This window comes from Eucalyptus grandis, chromosome 8 (assembly GCF_016545825.1).
Source record: "Eucalyptus grandis isolate ANBG69807.140 chromosome 8, ASM1654582v1, whole genome shotgun sequence".
NCBI classification, from domain to species: Eukaryota; Viridiplantae; Streptophyta; class Magnoliopsida; order Myrtales; family Myrtaceae; genus Eucalyptus; species Eucalyptus grandis.
This window is the reverse complement of record NC_052619.1, coordinates 16,096,253-16,113,493: the sequence shown is the minus strand read 5'-3', so window position 1 is coordinate 16,113,493 and position 17,241 is coordinate 16,096,253. Positions and strand designations below refer to the sequence as shown.

The window sequence follows — 17,241 nt, the reverse complement described above, 5'->3', positions numbered from 1 at the left end:
ATTTTGGCCAAAATCGCCGATGTGGATATTATAGAAATTTTTTAATAATATTATAATAAATTTTTTTTTTTTTTTTATGTACTATTTTTCCATTCTTTTTTCCTTTTGCAGCCATTGGCCATGGCTAATTTGTTTCTTTTAGGCTAGCTGGCCTTGCCTTGGTGGGGGTCACCCTTGCCTACCAAAGGCAAGGCGCAGTAGGGCAAGGGCGAGCCCTCGTGAGGCTTAGCCTTGCCTTGGCCAGACACGACGAGGTCAGGCCCTCCTAGGTCAAGGCGGCTTCACTTGTGGCAGACAAGGCCAAGCTGCCCGGCCCATGGCCAATGGTCGACCATCGGCAAAGGGAAGAACAAAGAACAAAGGGAAAACTATTAAAAAATATTATAATATTATTAATAAATTATTCACATTATCATCAACCGGTGTCCACGTCAACAAATTTTAGCCAAATTTAGTCAGATTGATTCAATTGTCAAAATGTGAAAATGTTTAGGATTAAACTGGCAAAATTAAAAAGTTTAGGAATAAATTAATATATATTTGATCACTTTTGGACAATTTTCCCAAGACTATGTGGTACATTTTATCATAAAAGAAAGGGAAAATTATACGAATGTGAATATGGTCTTTAAATTTCGGTCCAATACATAATGTCATAACTAAATTTTTATTTCATTCAATATGGTCTCCCAATTTTGGTACAATGTTCAAGTGATCCCTAAACTTTTAGATATTTTGATATAATTGATAGGATATATATTATGCTTCACACGTTTCTTCGGCACTCGAATAATTCTCATAATGGTAAAACACTGTTATGGATCTTCGTTGGGTCCGCTGTCGGTGCTAGAAATAGTTTACACATTCACCGTTGAACGGTTAACATGCGGAAGAATTTAGTCACAAAAATATCGACCGCCGTTCTTTAATCGATTCGCTCGGCACCATGTTTCGCTGCATCTTCGCTAGGACGCACGGCATCAAATAGCCAAAGCAACTGCTGATGATCATCACCGCTCGGATCAGTTAATTTGCTACATTTGCGTACAGAGAGTACACGACTGCACTACCAGGAGCATCATACAGCAAAGATTTCGGCGGCGATTTCCTTTCGCCGGTATCGGGGCGACGTCACAGCAGCCCCTTTATGTCGCTTCGCGACGCTCTGGGCGTCGAGAGAAGCTCCAAAGAACCCTCTCCTCGACAGTCCCACGCAGTATAAGCCGTTCTTTCCTTTCCACTTGTCTGGATAACTCGGCTTCACGATGCCGTCGTCGTTCAGAATGCAATCCTCTTCCTGTCATCGGAAAGGGAAACAAAGTGAGAAACTACATCATCTGCTGTGTTAACTTCTACGTGAGCAGTCTTGGTCGATCGCAGTCTCGGACAATCATTTACAAAATATCGATTATACAAAGTTCGAGAGAGAGAGAGAGAGAGAGAGAGAGCCGGGTACCTTGACCTTGAGCCACTGTTTCGTCGGCCGCTTAAAGCCGGTGGCGAACACTATGGCATCGAACGAATCGGAGTGTCCATTTTCGAATACCACTTCATTGCCTCTTATGCATTTGACTGCCGGCAAAACCTGCAGAAGAATGCAACATCTCGTCCAAGTTTAAGCAAGTCTCCAGCTCCTTGATGACAGATTTTGTAAGATTTTGATAGGACCGTTGCCAACTATTCTAAAACTATTACTCTGTTATTTTTTTGGTCTAATACTAAGCGTAAAAATTTAACTAAGGAGGCAAATAAAACTTAGAAAGATTTGAACTCGGGACCTCCAGCTCTGGTATCATAAAAGATTTTATTATGACCACTATTAACTGTTTTAGAAGCTTAAAGTTATTAGATGAATGCGTGATTTAATATTTAATTATTCTAACATATTTTACTTACATCAATGTTGCAATAAGTGAAACTGTTCAGACAGCTGCTGCATTAACTTCAAGCCTCATGCAACAGACAAAACTTCTCACATTTCCTCGCAAAATTCCTTAACAATAATGATTAGAACTAGAAGAAACGAGAACCTGAATCTCTCCGGATCTGATCTTCGCGCAAGTGCCGACATCGACGAGAGGGTACTTGCCATACTTCATCTTCATGGTGAAGGGGCCCTCCTTGGGCTTCGGGATGCCGTACTTGCTCATGTCCCCGAACCACAGGCGGCTCGCGATCATCGTCAATCTCTCGGCCCAACTGAAGGACAAGTACTTCACCAGCACTATCGCCCAGTTCAGCATCTCCCTTGTCACAAAATTGACCTACAAAGTCGCACACGAATCGCCCAAAAACGTTAAACAGAGAAGAAGGAAAACCACGAAAAATCCCTTCATACATAATGATTTGATCTACATATGCACCATAAGTATATTAACCTCTGTTCTTATAAAGCAAATCCAATGCCAATTTCAAGTTCCAACCCCGGATTTTTCGCTCGAAAGCTTTCCGACATTATCTATCAAACTCATTCCCTGAACCAGATTAAATCGCACTCCTCACAGCAAGTGTAAAACTCATATCTGAGCCTGGAAAGATCTCTCTCTCGCACTTGCGAGCGCTTGTGGTTGCGACTACAACCACAGGGACTGTGGCAAACACCCTTATGTGTGGTATATTTCCTTGAACAAATGATAGGATGAGAAATTCAGGGAGGACTTCTTTTCCAATCTTATCCTATTCTAACCTATCTTATTTTCAGTACCAAACGTAGCCTATAAGAAACAAGCTAGAGGGCAATCGATGGAATCATATTTTTCACTCTGATGGGCTCTAATTTGCTAGATATCATCTAGACTCATTCTATAAGATCAATCATCTCCATATCAAAAGTATGCGTAAACTCGCGCTCAATCTCACTAAAAATCATGATTAATCATATAAATCATGCACCGTGAACGGTTGTATCCATTGTATTACACCGAGAATGTGTCCACAAAATGTTTTTCTAAACTCCAAAAGAGGATAATTCACATGACATGAGTATTAGTGTATAGAACAGTGTATGTATGCACGTATGCATGAGGGGTTTATCCATAATGGAGAAAAGCTGAGGGTTAATCACCGGACTCCGGACGACGATGGAGGTGATGGCTCCATGGTCGGCGAGATCCAGAGCAATCTCCATGCCCGAATTGCCGGACCCGACCACCAACACTTTCTTCTTTGCAAACTCCTTCCCGTTCTTGTACTCCGTCGAGTGCATCGCCTTCCCGGGGAAACTTTCCATCCCCTCCACCTCCGGCACGAACGCGTCGCAGCTCTCGCCGGTCGCCACCACCAGGAACCTCGTGCTGTACTCCTCCACCACCCCCGCGCCGCCTTTCGACACGTCCCTGGCCACCACGCGCCACCTTCCTGAGGCCTCGTCGTAGCTGGCGGACTCGACGGACCGGCTGTAGACCGGGTTGATGCCGAAGTGGGAGACGTACTCCTGGAGGTACTGGACGAAGAGGGACTTGGGAGGGTACTTGGGCCAGTCGGCGGGGACCGGCACGTGAGGGAGCTGGCAGGTGTGCTTGGGGAGGTGGATGTGGAGGCGGTCGTAGGCGCCGCGCTGCCACAGCGGGGCGAAGCAGTTGGCGCGCTCGAGGAGGAGGTAGGGGATGGAGAGGGAGGAGAGGGCCCCCGCGGCGGCGACGCCGGAGGGGCCGCCGCCGACTATGATCACTTCCGCTTCTTTGCTCATGTGGTGCGGTGGAGAGAGCAGCGAGGGAAGAGGATTAGAATTTGTTAATGGAAGATGTGAGGACGGAGGAGGGCGTCCGGACTGGCACTACTTGGGAGTCTTTTCTCCCTAATTTGGCTGGCCATGTGACTCACGTCATTTTCAATGATTTAAATTCAGTTTCGTATGATAATTTTTTTTCGAAAATACATGCAATCCCCTTGGATCGCAGTGAGTTCTAATTAAGAGTATTTTCAAGGTTAATTTTATTGATCTATGTCGCGAAACATCGCTCGATACAAGAGAATCTAGAATTTATGTGAATGGTCTATTCAATTCGAAAGTCTCGTGTAAAAAAAAAAAAAAAAAAATTGAGGAAAGTTTTGTTGTCAGAGTTGCCAACCACCACCACCACAAATGTCTCTCTCTTTCTATGGAGCCCATCAACTCCATCTCCATAAGCGTTGGAGCCAAATCATCTTGGACGCAGCCAAATGTGGCTGCGTCATGTACGTTGCAGGTTTGCCACCACGAAATCTCTCTCTTTTGAAGTTGGTCCTCAGATATATCTTTGGTCGCATGCTCCGAATACATAGCAAATACCTCTTTGGGGGAAGAAGCCCGCAGATGATGAACTAAATGACAACTATAAACTCTTTCAAATTACGAATATTAGGATTGGATTCATACTCACCATTGACAGAAAAGTATGGGAATCTCGCTTTAGGGATTACCCTGGCACGGGGTCACAGTGGGCACCATGCCCAGGTAATTTATTGGTAGTTTAGGTTTGGGTTATGAGTAGTTGATGAGTAACATACATAACTTCTTTTATTTGTAACTAAGAGTTGTAACAAAGAAGTGTAAGGTGGTGATTATAGTGGAATCATAAGCTGGATGTACAGCCTTAGTTCAAGGATGAACCGTATATCTTGATTTCTCTTTATGGCCTACTCTCTATTTCATTGTATTTGTATGTCTAATACTAATAACGAGGGGCTAGCGGTGGCCTTATTGGTCCCACAAAAGTTGCTTAGACTTTTAGTTAAAGAAATTTGGAATGAAATTTAATTTAATCACAAATAGGGCTAGCCTCCTAAAAAGACCCCAATTTTGGGTCAAATTTCTTTTATTCTCTAAAAGATCCTTGTCTTTCACTCTAATCGCAAATATGCCTATTTGTCCAAAAGTGGTCATCGATTTCTTCAAGATTGTCAACATCATGAGACACTATTATTATTTCATACGAAACATGAGGGTGTTGATGAAAATGCATATTTTGATAATGGACCTTTAACTAGCCTTGAAATTGATAAATTTGAAGATACTGGTGAACGATTCTCAGACATATGGACAGATTTTGGATTATAGTGAAAACTTAGGATTTTTTTTTTAGACATAAATAAATTCGAAGCAGAATTGAGATTTGATCTAAAGTTGGAAACTTTCTAGGAAATTAGGCCAACATAGGTAATGTTTACTAAAACAATTTTCTCACCCCTCTTTTCCTCACCCTCCATTTCTTCTATCGCCATTGGCACATGAGGATGATTTTTCTTTAATTTTTTTTTTTTTTTTTTTTTTGCTTTAGCTCTTGATTATGTGAGCCCTAAATATGAAATCCTTATAGATTCACATGATCAACAGCAATGGCAATGGCAGTAAAGCTTCGATACGATACGCTTGAATTCAGGGAAGCATTTCCAACAAACACGTGTGTAGCGTATCGATTTTTGATGGTAAGCTGCACCAAACCCTATAATCACTATGGGGTCCAGTAGGATGACTATATCAATAGTAATATTGGATGGATGAGAGCCATCCAAGTGGGCGATTCAAACAATTTGGCCAATTTTATGAACTTATTTCGATTTTATCCAGTAAAGAAATTAAAGTAATTTTGCACTCGATTGCTATATAATTTCCAAAGTTTTGACTCGATACATCTTTATAGATGCTCATGAATTAATCGGCCCACATCCATTACATAAAGCTCTACCTCATCGCTATGATGATTATCTCTACAAACCCTATTCAAATAAGGATCTTTTCATAGGTGGCCCAAAAAAATAAAATAAGGATCTTTCAATTAATGTCTGAAGACACTATTTAAGATTAGTAAAAACAGTACGAGGGTTTGCTCACTTACAAATTTTTGAAGATGTAAATAACATATATTTCGAGAAAATCACATTTCAGTAGATTCGTTTACATTTTCAAACTAAGTATAATCAATCATTTTTAACAATTGAGTTTTAAGTGCACATTTTCAATGATTTCCCTTTCGAACGACAACTAATGAGATAATTATGACTACTTGATTGAGACTTGAATGGTCGAGACCGAGACATGATAGGAAAAAATTTTCAATGCGAAAATAGTTATATCCTGTGTTGTCTCGTAACTGAGGATAAACTTTAGCTCGTACCCTTATTATCCGTCCAATCCATCCAAAGAACTCCCCAAAAGGCCGAATAAATAGAAGGACCCGCTGAACTCAAATATCTTCTTCCACCATGACCTTCCGACCCTATACAGCCACACATCTCAGAGAGAGAGAGAGAGAGAGAGATTACAACAGTACTTTTTGAAAATGATGAATGGAGATCGTTTCACTCTCTGTGGCTCCATGCGTATTTAAGAACGTATCATCCAATGTGGGTAGCTTAATGATTAAAGCGCGACTTCATTTGTAGATCAGGCATATGATATATGCTCGATTCTCGTCACTATCAAGTGAAAATGATATCTTGCTTGTCCTGGTATTTTATCTCACAACTTACCGCATCTATAAGATGAATGGAGGAATTTCAGGAGCTTGAAATTTATTTATTGAAAATAAAGTTGTTTCCTTGTAAGAATGAATTGGGACTTGATTGCAACATGGATCAAACGTTTAGGATTCCTCATGTAATTTTCCGTATGTAATGTAATTACATCCTGAGATAAGTCTGGAGTATTGTGAGAAGAAAATGCGAACCATGGCCGAGATGAATCATCGCGTGCATTGAGTACGCAGAAAGATTCCCTCTCTCGTAGTCACGACGTGATGGTTGTTCTGTTCTCTTCTGCCAGAAGATAATATGACATCTTGCGAAAACATTAGGAGCGGGTCGTCTACGCAAGACATAATCTGGAAAGTGACAGGACAAATACAACTTCGACGAAAATACTGAATCTATGTCGCACATCGCCATGTCATTGTCCCTGTGGATAATAAATCTCAGCAGGCACTGCACGCAACCGATGCTAACACGCGCCGTACTACATCAACAACGTTCGTGAGCCAGCTTGCATCCGAATCTGCTGTTGGAAATAGCCATGTCTGGTCATTCTGTATGATGGGTCCACTTCACATGGCCGGAGAAGCTCAAGGTCCAAGTCATTCTAGGACAGACATTCAGTAATGGAATCGGTTGTCCCCATTCGTGGCCGAAAACAAAAGTCAGTTGTTTTTATTCACAAGGCACTGTAATTGGACCAGGACTGCGTTGTCTTGTCTCTAATGGGAGAATGCAGCCGCGGGATCGTGGTCCCCAGAAAGAGCAGAAGTCAGAATGAAAACGGAGATTATCTTGTACAATGGTGGTCACTTTGAGATTGGCCTACAAAATTGATAACATTAATTGACGAGCTGGACAGAAAGCTCAAACGTGTTTACTGCAACAACTTAAATCTCTTTTTTTCCCGATAAACGTATTATCATAGTTTGTCATCAGAACATATTAGTTGCTAACCCTAAGAAGCAAGGAATTCAGCCTCACTACTCATCAATAGGCCGAACGAGTGCCGTGTAACGGAGCATGCGGACCCATCTTACTATATATGCACTGGGTCGCTCCACTGTATAACATGCGTATCAAAATTATAAAATTTCTGATGTTTCCAAAGATCATCAGCTGACGACTGTCTCAGTCGGTGAGCCCGGGATGCGTTGCACGAAGCCCCTCCCTCCAAACACCGGACGCATAAAAGCATTATCAAACTTACGCCAGTAATAGTGCACGGAGTAAGCAGGAGTTGTCAAGAGCATGCATAGACTCCTTGGACGGGTTGTGCCGTTTTGGCCGTTTTGGCCGTTCATCGCAACTTCCGGGTCTTGACCATTTTGAAGTAGAGGCAGGGTTGTGCCGTTTTGGCCGTTCATCGCAACTTCCCGGTCTTGACTATTTTGAAGTAGAGGCAGCATAAGAGATTTCGGTGAGGACAATTCAGATTCCACCATACTACTCAAAGGCTTCCGCAGGGGCAGCAGGAATCTTATTAGAGGTTTGGTCACCAACCCAAACACCTGAAACAGAAGAGGTGAATAGTCTATACATTAGATTTGTCACTGTTAATTCATCGTTCTTAAAAAAAAGTGTGGTCTTATGTTCTTGACAGAAGGTCAAACTATAGATATACTGATCCTTAAATCGAGGCCCGTGCAGGCTTCTTTAGGATCACCTGTGGTAAAGATAGGTACCCAAACAAGAGATGGCTCTGATTAGATGGGTTTGCACCTCCATCCAGTCCAGAAAGCATATGCCTTAATTTGTGCTTATGTTTCCCACCTTCCAATTAGTTTATAATCAAAGCTTAATGGCCATTCAGATTTCTTGCTCATGCAATAGAGGCTTAATTTGTGGAATACGTGGCCTGTGAACCACATCCTCATTGGATTATATGCATATCAGGATGGATTCTAACTTGACGAAATTATACATGTATATGTACAATTGTGCAGAGTACGGTAATATTAACCACTGCCCTTACCACTGTGCAAAAGAGGACTATTGAGATGGTGCTGGTGATCATGATAGCATTTCCTCGTATTTGTGTATGGCCTGAGCTGGCAAACTGTGTGAAAGTTGAAATGTGAGCTTAGCACATTCAATGCTCGAATATAGCAATGCAGCTTCATATTGTATATAAATCATCTAGATGAGGAACAGGAGATGGACAGAATTTTTTCCAAGAACTCTTAAGAAGACACAAGGAAATACTAATTGACAGGAAGGCAACATGATCATACTCAGATAATCCCAAAGAAAACTGGAACTTGGCCCAAAAGTCTGGCCTAAGAAACACATGAGGATGTTAGAAGGGGCTTCTCTGTCAAGTTTATGTAACCATAAGACAAATTAACATAGAAAAACTCCTCAGTGCCACCACAGATATTAAGGATGGTAATATCGTCAGTCAACTTTTTAATTTTCTTGCAGATAAAGGTTTGGTGGTAGCACTTTGGCAAATATACTTGTCTTGTAAGTCAGAATGGACTAGATACAAAAGGGAATGCTACCTAAAAACATTTCATTAGTGGTTACATCAATAAAACTCATAATGTTGGGCTACATGTGAAATAGAGATAACAAAAAAAATGCATGAAGATGACCACTTAGCCTATAGCGACCATATTTGTATATATTAAAAACCATACAATTGCTTTGTTTTGATGCTGCAGACGGGTTTATCTGAATGAGACAATGCAATTGGCCAACCTTTGCAGAATTAAGCACGTGATTGTATCATGTTAAGAGACTAGGCTGATTAAAAAGGAACCATGGCACCAAACCTAACAATATATAGCCAACGTCCTTAATAAGTCAAAATTATCCCAGTGGTACCTTATTATAAGCAAGCGCCATGGATACAGCCCCACGCATGAGCCCAGCCCACCATATTGTCACCTGTTATGGTTTCCATTATTTGATGGCTCATACGATGATTAATAAATATAATTACTTGGAAAAAAAGAAAAGCCTACCTGTTGCTTAAAACCAATTTTATCATCTGGAGACTTCCTAGTTAAGTTGGAAATGAAGGACAGGGGGAACACAAAAGCAGCCCTCCCAAGGACAATTAGGCCAAGCAGTATGGTGCTCACTCCAATTGACGTGCCTGGACTGCACAAGGCATCAAAGGAAGAAAAGAAACCTCTCATCAACAAAAGCAACATATAAAGAACCAAAAGAGGACCTTCACCCAGGAGACATCCCAGCTGAAGTAAGAATACTGGCACTAGAGTCTAAAGTGTATACTTGTGAATAATGTTGTGCGATAAACTCGCATCTCACCTATACATTCACCGACAAAATGCAAACAAGCATAAAAGTGCACTCTTAGAGAGAGGGCAAAGGAGGGAGAGAAGCAGATTGATATCACTAGACAGAGATCCTGCAATGAACTATGGCAGCCAATTCAATAATGTAATTGTTGTAAATATTTGAACACTACCTCTTGCTTACAGCACTCCACTTTTCAATGTCCAGGGCATCCATGCCAACGTACAAGAAGATGAAGATCTCAGAGATAAAGGACATTGTTGCAAAAGCATGTCTGCATAAAATGGAATCCAGAATGGGACCCGCATTGTTATTTTTGTAATTTCATTCATCAAGAAAATTGTATCGCAGGACAAAGAATAGCATTATTGATCGACTGGAGAAAATTACGTACTTGGTTGTTACTCTTGAATTCTCAGTTACATTATGCCAAGTGTAATGTGACATCACAATCCCACAAAAGAATACTGTAAGAATGCCACTTAAAGAGAAGAGCTGCATAAGAATACAAATTAAAGCAGTCAAATTCAGTTAATGAAAGCAATTGGACCCCAAACTTGCTACACTGCCTAGAAGGAATTATTTAAACTTTACTTCTGCCATCATATATGAAAGATAAGCCATGAGGATCATCAGAGCAACTTCACGATCAGTAGAATGCCTGAAAATTGAACAGACAGCAACATCAGTGTCATAACAGTTCAAGATGCAAATGAACACTGAAAGACTTGATCTTAAATATCTGCCCATTGGAAAATAAAATTCTAAGTCAGCCTTTAAAAGCAGTATATGTGTGCATTGGCACCCTTGGCAGTTCAGCCTCCATCATATTCGATAGATAATCAATTCAAATTACTCTGAAGACACCAGAGCAGCATCAGTTGCTACAGCCACTGACAGACTGATACATGATGTCTCTAGGATAAAACCTATGAGGATGTTTAACCAAACTCAATATATCATTTGTTCATTACTATATCATACTGTTCTTTCTCAGAGGATGTGGAGACTCTAGCAGAGGATTGCCGATATGATTATAAGAAAAAGAGAAATAGGACATGGATAGCGCGGTAGTGGGATGAGAGAAGTGTTATACCGTTTGTAGAATAAGCCAATAAGAAGGAAGGGATTTCTCAAGCAAGCAAGATAGCATTGAACAAAACGGATTTCTTTCTAGAATGACTTTTAGCTTGAAGGTGGCCAGTTAGTCCAGAGGATTAATTTAACTAATCTCAGCTATTAACCTATTGGCAATAATATAAAGTCAGGAAAGAAAATGAGCTACAACTCCGTGGTGCTCTGTGTCTTGGCAGAAAGCAGACTTCACCAAATTACTCCTAATAAGGGACCACATTCATCTCTATATTCCAGAGGAAACGTTTTAGATGGATTTCCATTACATTAAAGAAATTGTGTTAGAAAACTTAAGCCTGGCGGATACCTGCCAAAGTAGAGTTTCTTAATGATATATGCACTGAGTAAACCAACCTGCAAGTAAAACCAAACAAGATGTCACCCGATAAAAACTGCACTAGTATCACATAGACATATTGCTTGAGACAATGATACATCATGGCATAAAAAATTTATGGCAAGCACCTAGCGCCTAAAACTCCAGAAATTTCCCCAATGTCCTGTAATATGCTCTGAAGATTTCTAAAAGAAATGTGGGAACCGTCTACTGTGCTTAAGAGGAAAACTGGAGAATATTGCTACCACTTTGATTCATCCACTAAGCTGACCTTCATTCATATGTGTTTCTCATTACTTAAATTAACTGAGAGACAACGAGGGAGGACAGGAATGATGTTTAACACAATAAGGAAACTCAAATTGCACAACGGAAAGGAAATAATGGGAACACAAAAAAGACTAAGGATACAATTAACAGAGGGGAGAAACTTACAGCTACACCAAGCAATGTGCTTGTGAAAAATAAACTGCAGAGACTGCCAGCAAATTGTGTGGCAATGCCTGAGGTGGTATGAGAGAGATCAAATCTTTGGAGTGTGTTGAAGAGGACAACAGAAGTAGCATCATTAACCACGCCTTCTCCAAAAACTAGACTGTAAAGTAGAGGTGTCTCATCCTGATTTAGCACCTGAATGACAAATTGAATGCTTAATTTGAATGTCTGTCTTGTCATCCAAATATGAAATACATTCACCAACTGAAGGCAACTTTACCTGCAATGTGCAAACAGAATCTGTGGCAGAGAAAATTGCTCCAAGTGCTACAAGTCAAGGCAAAAAGTAGTTAATATCTGAAAACCATACAAATGACACTTGATATGCACCAAATTCTTTTTTTAAGAAGGTAAAACCTATAAGTTTAAAGTGAGAGTGACCTGATGATAACATATATGGATCTACTGTAGGTAAATCAACCAGTCTCTATCTTTCTGTTCTTCTCTTTTTGCATGAAAAACCATCATTAAACCCAAAGCATATGTCCTTATTGACTTAGTAATTACAAATTGCAAAGGATTCAAGAAACCTGAAAACCTCAATATGCATAGTTAGGAAAATACATTGCAGAGAGGAACTAATTTTCTAACCAAACTCTACAACTATATAGACAGAATGCTCCTGTACTCGCATAAAGGATTTGGGCTCTGTCTGGATTGACTTTTACTGTTTATTTTTTTGCTTAATTAAATTCTTTCAATTCACACATCTTGACTTTTCCTAAATCCGAAACACTTGAAACTTTCACAAAATGCAAATGTTGAAACGTGGATCCATGTAAAAAAAATTCATATCTTTTTCAAATTAGAATGTTACTTTATATTTTGGAAAAACTAAACGTATTTATTAATTTATTTAAATTGAACCAAAGAAGCCCTTAACTTCAGGAAGCATGCTTTCTGTCAATTAAAATAAAGAAAAAGACATACCAAAATAATCTCCCATCTCCAGGAAGCCAACATCATTCAACATTTTGAACAGCTGTGCAGAACCTGTATTAACAATAGGACAGTCATATGAATACTGCAAAGCAGCATAAGCTCTTCCTTTGCTATCTTTTTCTAATTCTTCTTTCTTCTTGTTAGCTGGAAAATCAGCTATCATTCTTCTGTTCTTTTAAAAGGCAGATTGCACACATGATACTCCATAGCAATATGACACACACAAAAGCCAACCTGAACCTGTAGTTCTACAAGGCACTAAACTAACTTAAGCCAATTGTAAATTCACTGTGGAGCTCTATTTTGTCAACCATTTCTATTGTTAATATTTTGGCAACAGATATGCATTTTGCTAGAATTTTGACCCCAAAAGTAAAATGCCCTCTGTGGATGACGAACTAGGAGCAATTCTTGAGAGATGCTTTAAGACAATAAGGGTCTTTCAGAATGAATAGTAACGATGATCTTGTTTTCTAATTACATGGGAAATTAGCCAGGGTGATAAACATTTTTTGTTCCTTTTTTGGGCCAAGACCAGTATGCTAAAAATAAAAAAAAGAACAGTTATTGAGATTTTCTTGACTCTTTCACTGCAACAAAATCATCATGCAGTGTGGTGCACATACTAACAAAACAATTAATGGTGTACAGATTCTACAAAATCAATGAAATTCAAGAGGTTCCACCAGAACATAGGAAATATCACGCCAAATCTGTAATGAACTAGATGTTAGCCACATTAGATTCAGGACATACCTAGTGATATGATAAAGAAGGATATCAGAGTACCAACCACCCCAAATAGAGTAATTGTCATGAAATTTCTGAAGAACTGTTTCTTTTTAACTTGAAACCTGGGAAAATGAAAATTGCAAATAAAGCATTGGAAATAAAGTGAAATTAAATTATATATCATCCTATCCCGGAATGATGCAAAGTGCTTACAAGTACACAAATTATGATGACTTCTGTAAACAATAGATCAGCATCCAAGACAACGGTAATATGCGCATGATGTGCCAAGCAAAAAACACACAGGCACACACACAGACACCAGAGAGAGAGAGAGAGAGAGAGAGAGAGAGAGCATACAACAGTACACCTTGGCAATCTTAGAGGAATGTAAAACAGTTCTTCAAACAAACAAAATAACTCTTTCAATTTCAAGTTGATCATATTCTACTCAATGCTGCAGCCATTCCATGTCAAAAGTCGCATTAAAGAATATAAAATACCAAACAAAATCTACCAGTCAGCATTATACCACTCAACCGAAACAGTCAGCCAGACTTTCTAGTTTCTTGTAAAATGTTTGCAAAGAGAAAACTAAAAGTTAATAGGCTTCTAAACTTCATGCAAAATGACTGCAACAGCACCCAATCAAAATCACAAATGATTGCCTGGTCGCAAGCTATAAGTATTTACAAGTGTAAAGTTTACACTTGTTTCCTAAGACTATACAAGCTATTAGGCAAATAGGATGGTTGGTTGTTAGTAACTCCAGTCTCTAAAAAAAGTGCAAACTCCAACCTACCCAGCATTAAAGATAATAGGTGGAAGAACATATATAAAGAAAAGCTCCTCATTGAAGACCAAGATATGTGAGCGTCTTCCTTCTGTAGTTAGCAGAAGAACGATTCCAGTGCAAAGACCCTGCAAGAAAGCAACCATCCAGAAACCATTGTTAATCAAAATTAATGCTTGCAGCATCCTTCTTTCACCAGCCATCCATTCATTCTGGATCTCATAATGAAAAACTCACGATCGTAAGGGCTGTAATAGACTCGTTAATCCATTTGTTTTTCTCCAGAAGATGTCCAATGATAATACAGGTGCAAAGGAGCCCAACGAACAACGTGATAGCCTCCACAGATACTTGATCGGCCTCCGATCGCATCCCCAAACTCATCAAAACAGAGCCCAAGCTGAACCCCATTATGCCACCTCGACTTCAATTCGATCCCTGGAAGTCAAATGCTGCCCATACGAAGCTGGATAAGTCAGCGCACGGCGACAGCGTTGCATCCCGAAACAGCTAGCTAAACACAATCAAATCAAAAGAGAGAACCCTCTAACTACCAACCCCAAACTTCACCGTTCGTCAATACACTGTGTCCCGTGCTACACAGTACGACGTGGCATTGCAGAGCAATCAACAAATCCTAAGCTAGCGTCGCCGCGTATCCAGAACGCCGCACATTGCGAACACGAAATCGACAATCCAAACGAAACCTAAGCGGGTACTCATCAGTCACCGCTCGGAGCAAGCATCAGCTCACAAAACTTCGCCGGCAAGAAAAGCATAGTACACGGCGAGGGCATCATCAAGTTCAAAACTTTTCCTTCTGGGTATTCTCTCACCGCGCTCCTACCATCGCTCGACTCAAATTCAGCAACAAAGCATCGCGCCCGAACAAAGCAAAAGAAAAGAAGAGGACAAGGAGTCAGGCGAAAGCCCGGGCCTGACCTCACTGCTCCATCGCGCTCTTTTTCCCGCGAGAAGCTTCGTGGGTTTTCGTCGTTTCTCGGAGTGGGGGGTTGAAAAAAACAAGGAGGCGAGGAGGGAAACTTACAAGCTAAGGCATCGCCTCCCCCGCCGAGACGAAAAAGCCACCAAACTCCAGAGAGAGAAAGATGTAGAGAGAGAGAGAGATGTAGAGGGTTGCTTTGCTTGCCTGCCTAGAGCGTCGCTCTCATGGCGATATGAGCTGCTGCTTCCACCGCGGTTGTACCTGCGCAGACGCGCGAGCTGGAGAAGAAGGGTCGCTGCAGAGAGAGAGAAGAGAAAGAGAAAGAGAAAGGAAAGACCGCGAAAGAGAGAGGACTTCGTCGGGCGGGGAGGAATCGGATGCTCCCGCGACCACCATCGAATCCGTGCGACGCGCGCTCCTGGCCGTCCGATCGAGTTCGCGCGGGGGGTGCGAGGAAAGGAAGGGGAATCCTATCCGCGCGACCGACAACCGTGTGGTCGGTTGAACATTGCCATCCATACGACGTAAATCCCGAGTTGCAAATTTTTTTATTTGGCCGCCTTGCTCTAATTCTTAATTTACTTTTAAATTTTTATCCTGTCCTCTTTATACCTAGTAATCTGATACTAAAGATTTCCATATTTTCACCTTTAATCTTTTAAGAAAGCGAAGAATCAAACTCCTTACCTTTCCTTTTAATGCGGGAATGATTGTCATTAGAATAATCTGAAGTGATTTCCCGACTTTCAAATTAATCTTTATAATTATAGTCACTTTTATCTTTTTTGGGTTAATGCTCGAACCTATCTGAGAGAGAATTTCTCGAAACTCATCAAAGCCGTCGATCTGGTGAGCCACGCGAGAATTTGGTACCTGAGAACTTCGTGATTGACGGCTATGATCGCGCTGCCTCCTGATGATTCTTCGTCCTAGAGAGGGTGGAACGGTGGACTCTACTCCACGCGATAATTCTTTTGCCTAGAGGGAGAAGGAATCGAATTCGGAGTTTGGGTTGGGTGGTGGCATCGTATTAAAAGGAGTCACTATCCAATAGCAACAACTACCTTTCAAGTTCCGATACTTTACCATCTTCATCTTCAACTCACCTAACCGAAGGTCGGCCCACCTTCTCCGGCTTTTCGGTCTTGGGACTTTTTGACCCCTTTCTTTTCCCTCTGTTGCGTTCGATCGTGTGGTGAGCTTTCGTTCGATATAAGATGAGTTAGCAGCGTTCCCACGATATACCTGCACTGCACGGTACACAGTGGGATATTATGGTCCCGTTTGGTTCAGTTTTTCCAATGAACTTTAGGCCCTCAAAGCCCATTGAACAAAATATTTTGTGCTTGGCAACTATTTTCGAAAGCTCCTCAGGCAAATATCAGCATTCGTCCAACGCAAGTCCGAACTAGCTTTGAGTATTGAGCATTTCGAAAATACAAGTCAATGTTCATCGCAGTTACTGGTCATCTTCTTCCCCTTTCTTCCCCATTCGTCTTCGTCTTCCCCACCACTTGAGAATTCAGCTTCTTCGGCAGCCGCCACCGCCGCGTGGGGGTTTTGCATCCCCGGTGACTACCGCTCGAGGTGGCACAACTCGCGACCTAGGCGGTGTCGCCTAGTGCGCACAAGCCAGGCAACACCACCTGAGGTCGAGACCTGAGGCCGCCAGATCTAGCCTTCGTGACTTCGAGCGACTCTAGCCGTCTAGCCGTTGACATCGGATTAGCCTAGGTGGTTGGCGGGCAAATTTGATTTCGGATTTTAAAATAAAAATAGCAAAAACCAATTATAAATGTGAATTTTGCCAAATAGCATTTATGCTAAGTGACGTTTAAATACTATAATTTACCAAATGGTGTAATATTTCCAGAAACCCCAGTATTTATATTCTTCCAATGGCATTTCCCCAAAACTGAACCAAATGGACCCTATAGCGATCTGAGTGTTTTCAATTGTTAACTAGGGTGCCACGACTTCTTCGTATCTGAATAAAGTTACACAAGGCATTCATTACCATGTGCTGGAGAAGTATAAGGGCATTTGAAAATCCGATGGTAGTTGAAAGCAATAATTACCTATCAATTCCGCTTAACTTATAAATGCCTGATGGCTTGGAAATAGTACATGGGGATTGCAAACGTATCA

At 41.0% G+C, this 17,241-nt stretch overlaps 2 protein-coding genes across 5 annotated transcripts; both read right to left on the bottom strand.

Annotated features, from left to right (window-relative positions):
- Positions 1 to 799: 799 nt before the first annotated feature.
- LOC104456832 (probable indole-3-pyruvate monooxygenase YUCCA10) lies at positions 800 to 3,772 on the bottom strand. Its single transcript, XM_010071698.3, has 4 exons — positions 3,065 to 3,772; positions 2,031 to 2,264; positions 1,457 to 1,585; positions 800 to 1,297 (listed from the first exon to the last, which is right to left on the bottom strand). Exons 1-4 carry the CDS (start codon positions 3,686 to 3,688, stop codon positions 1,079 to 1,081), a joined length of 1,206 nt encoding a protein of 401 aa, XP_010070000.2. The 5' UTR covers positions 3,689 to 3,772; the 3' UTR covers positions 800 to 1,078.
- Positions 3,773 to 7,273: 3,501 nt separating this feature from the next.
- LOC104456830 (sodium/hydrogen exchanger 2) lies at positions 7,274 to 15,443 on the bottom strand. 4 transcript variants are annotated; one of them, XM_010071692.3, is made up of 15 exons: positions 15,298 to 15,443; positions 14,385 to 14,599; positions 14,157 to 14,275; positions 13,379 to 13,476; positions 12,611 to 12,673; positions 11,901 to 11,947; positions 11,621 to 11,815; positions 11,156 to 11,202; positions 10,309 to 10,375; positions 10,109 to 10,209; positions 9,887 to 9,988; positions 9,417 to 9,555; positions 9,277 to 9,339; positions 8,423 to 8,506; positions 7,274 to 7,958 (listed from the first exon to the last, which is right to left on the bottom strand). In XM_010071692.3, exons 2-15 carry the CDS (start codon positions 14,556 to 14,558, stop codon positions 7,563 to 7,565), a joined length of 1,695 nt encoding a protein of 564 aa, XP_010069994.2. In that variant the 5' UTR covers positions 14,559 to 14,599; positions 15,298 to 15,443; the 3' UTR covers positions 7,274 to 7,562. The 4 variants fall into 4 exon arrangements, with proteins under 4 accessions (XP_010069994.2, XP_010069997.2, XP_010069996.2 ...); XM_010071695.3 differs by having other exon boundaries at positions 7,514 to 7,958; positions 15,196 to 15,394; XM_010071694.3 differs by lacking the exon at positions 15,298 to 15,443 and adding an exon at positions 15,090 to 15,241 and having other exon boundaries at positions 7,514 to 7,958.
- Positions 15,444 to 17,241: the final 1,798 nt, after the last annotated feature.

Excerpts from the sequence above, each read along its gene's own strand:
- LOC104456830 (XM_010071692.3), bottom strand. The coding sequence starts at position 14,558 with ATGGGGTTCAGCTTGGGCTCTGTTTTGATGAGTTTGGGGATGCGATCG. Across the intron at positions 12,674-13,378 it reads CTTCTTTATCATATCACTAG|GTTCTGCACAGCTGTTCAAA; the intron begins GTATGTCCTGAA and ends TTGTTAATACAG. Across the intron at positions 7,959-8,422 it reads TAGTCCTCTTTTGCACAGTG|GTGTTTGGGTTGGTGACCAA; the intron begins GTAAGGGCAGTG and ends CTTCTGTTTCAG.
- LOC104456832 (XM_010071698.3), bottom strand. The coding sequence starts at position 3,688 with ATGAGCAAAGAAGCGGAAGTGATCATAGTCGGCGGCGGCCCCTCCGGC. Across the intron at positions 1,586-2,030 it reads TCAGATCCGGAGAGATTCAG|GTTTTGCCGGCAGTCAAATG; the intron begins GTTCTCGTTTCT and ends ATTCTTCTGCAG. Across the intron at positions 1,298-1,456 it reads AACAGTGGCTCAAGGTCAAG|GAAGAGGATTGCATTCTGAA; the intron begins GTACCCGGCTCT and ends TTCCGATGACAG.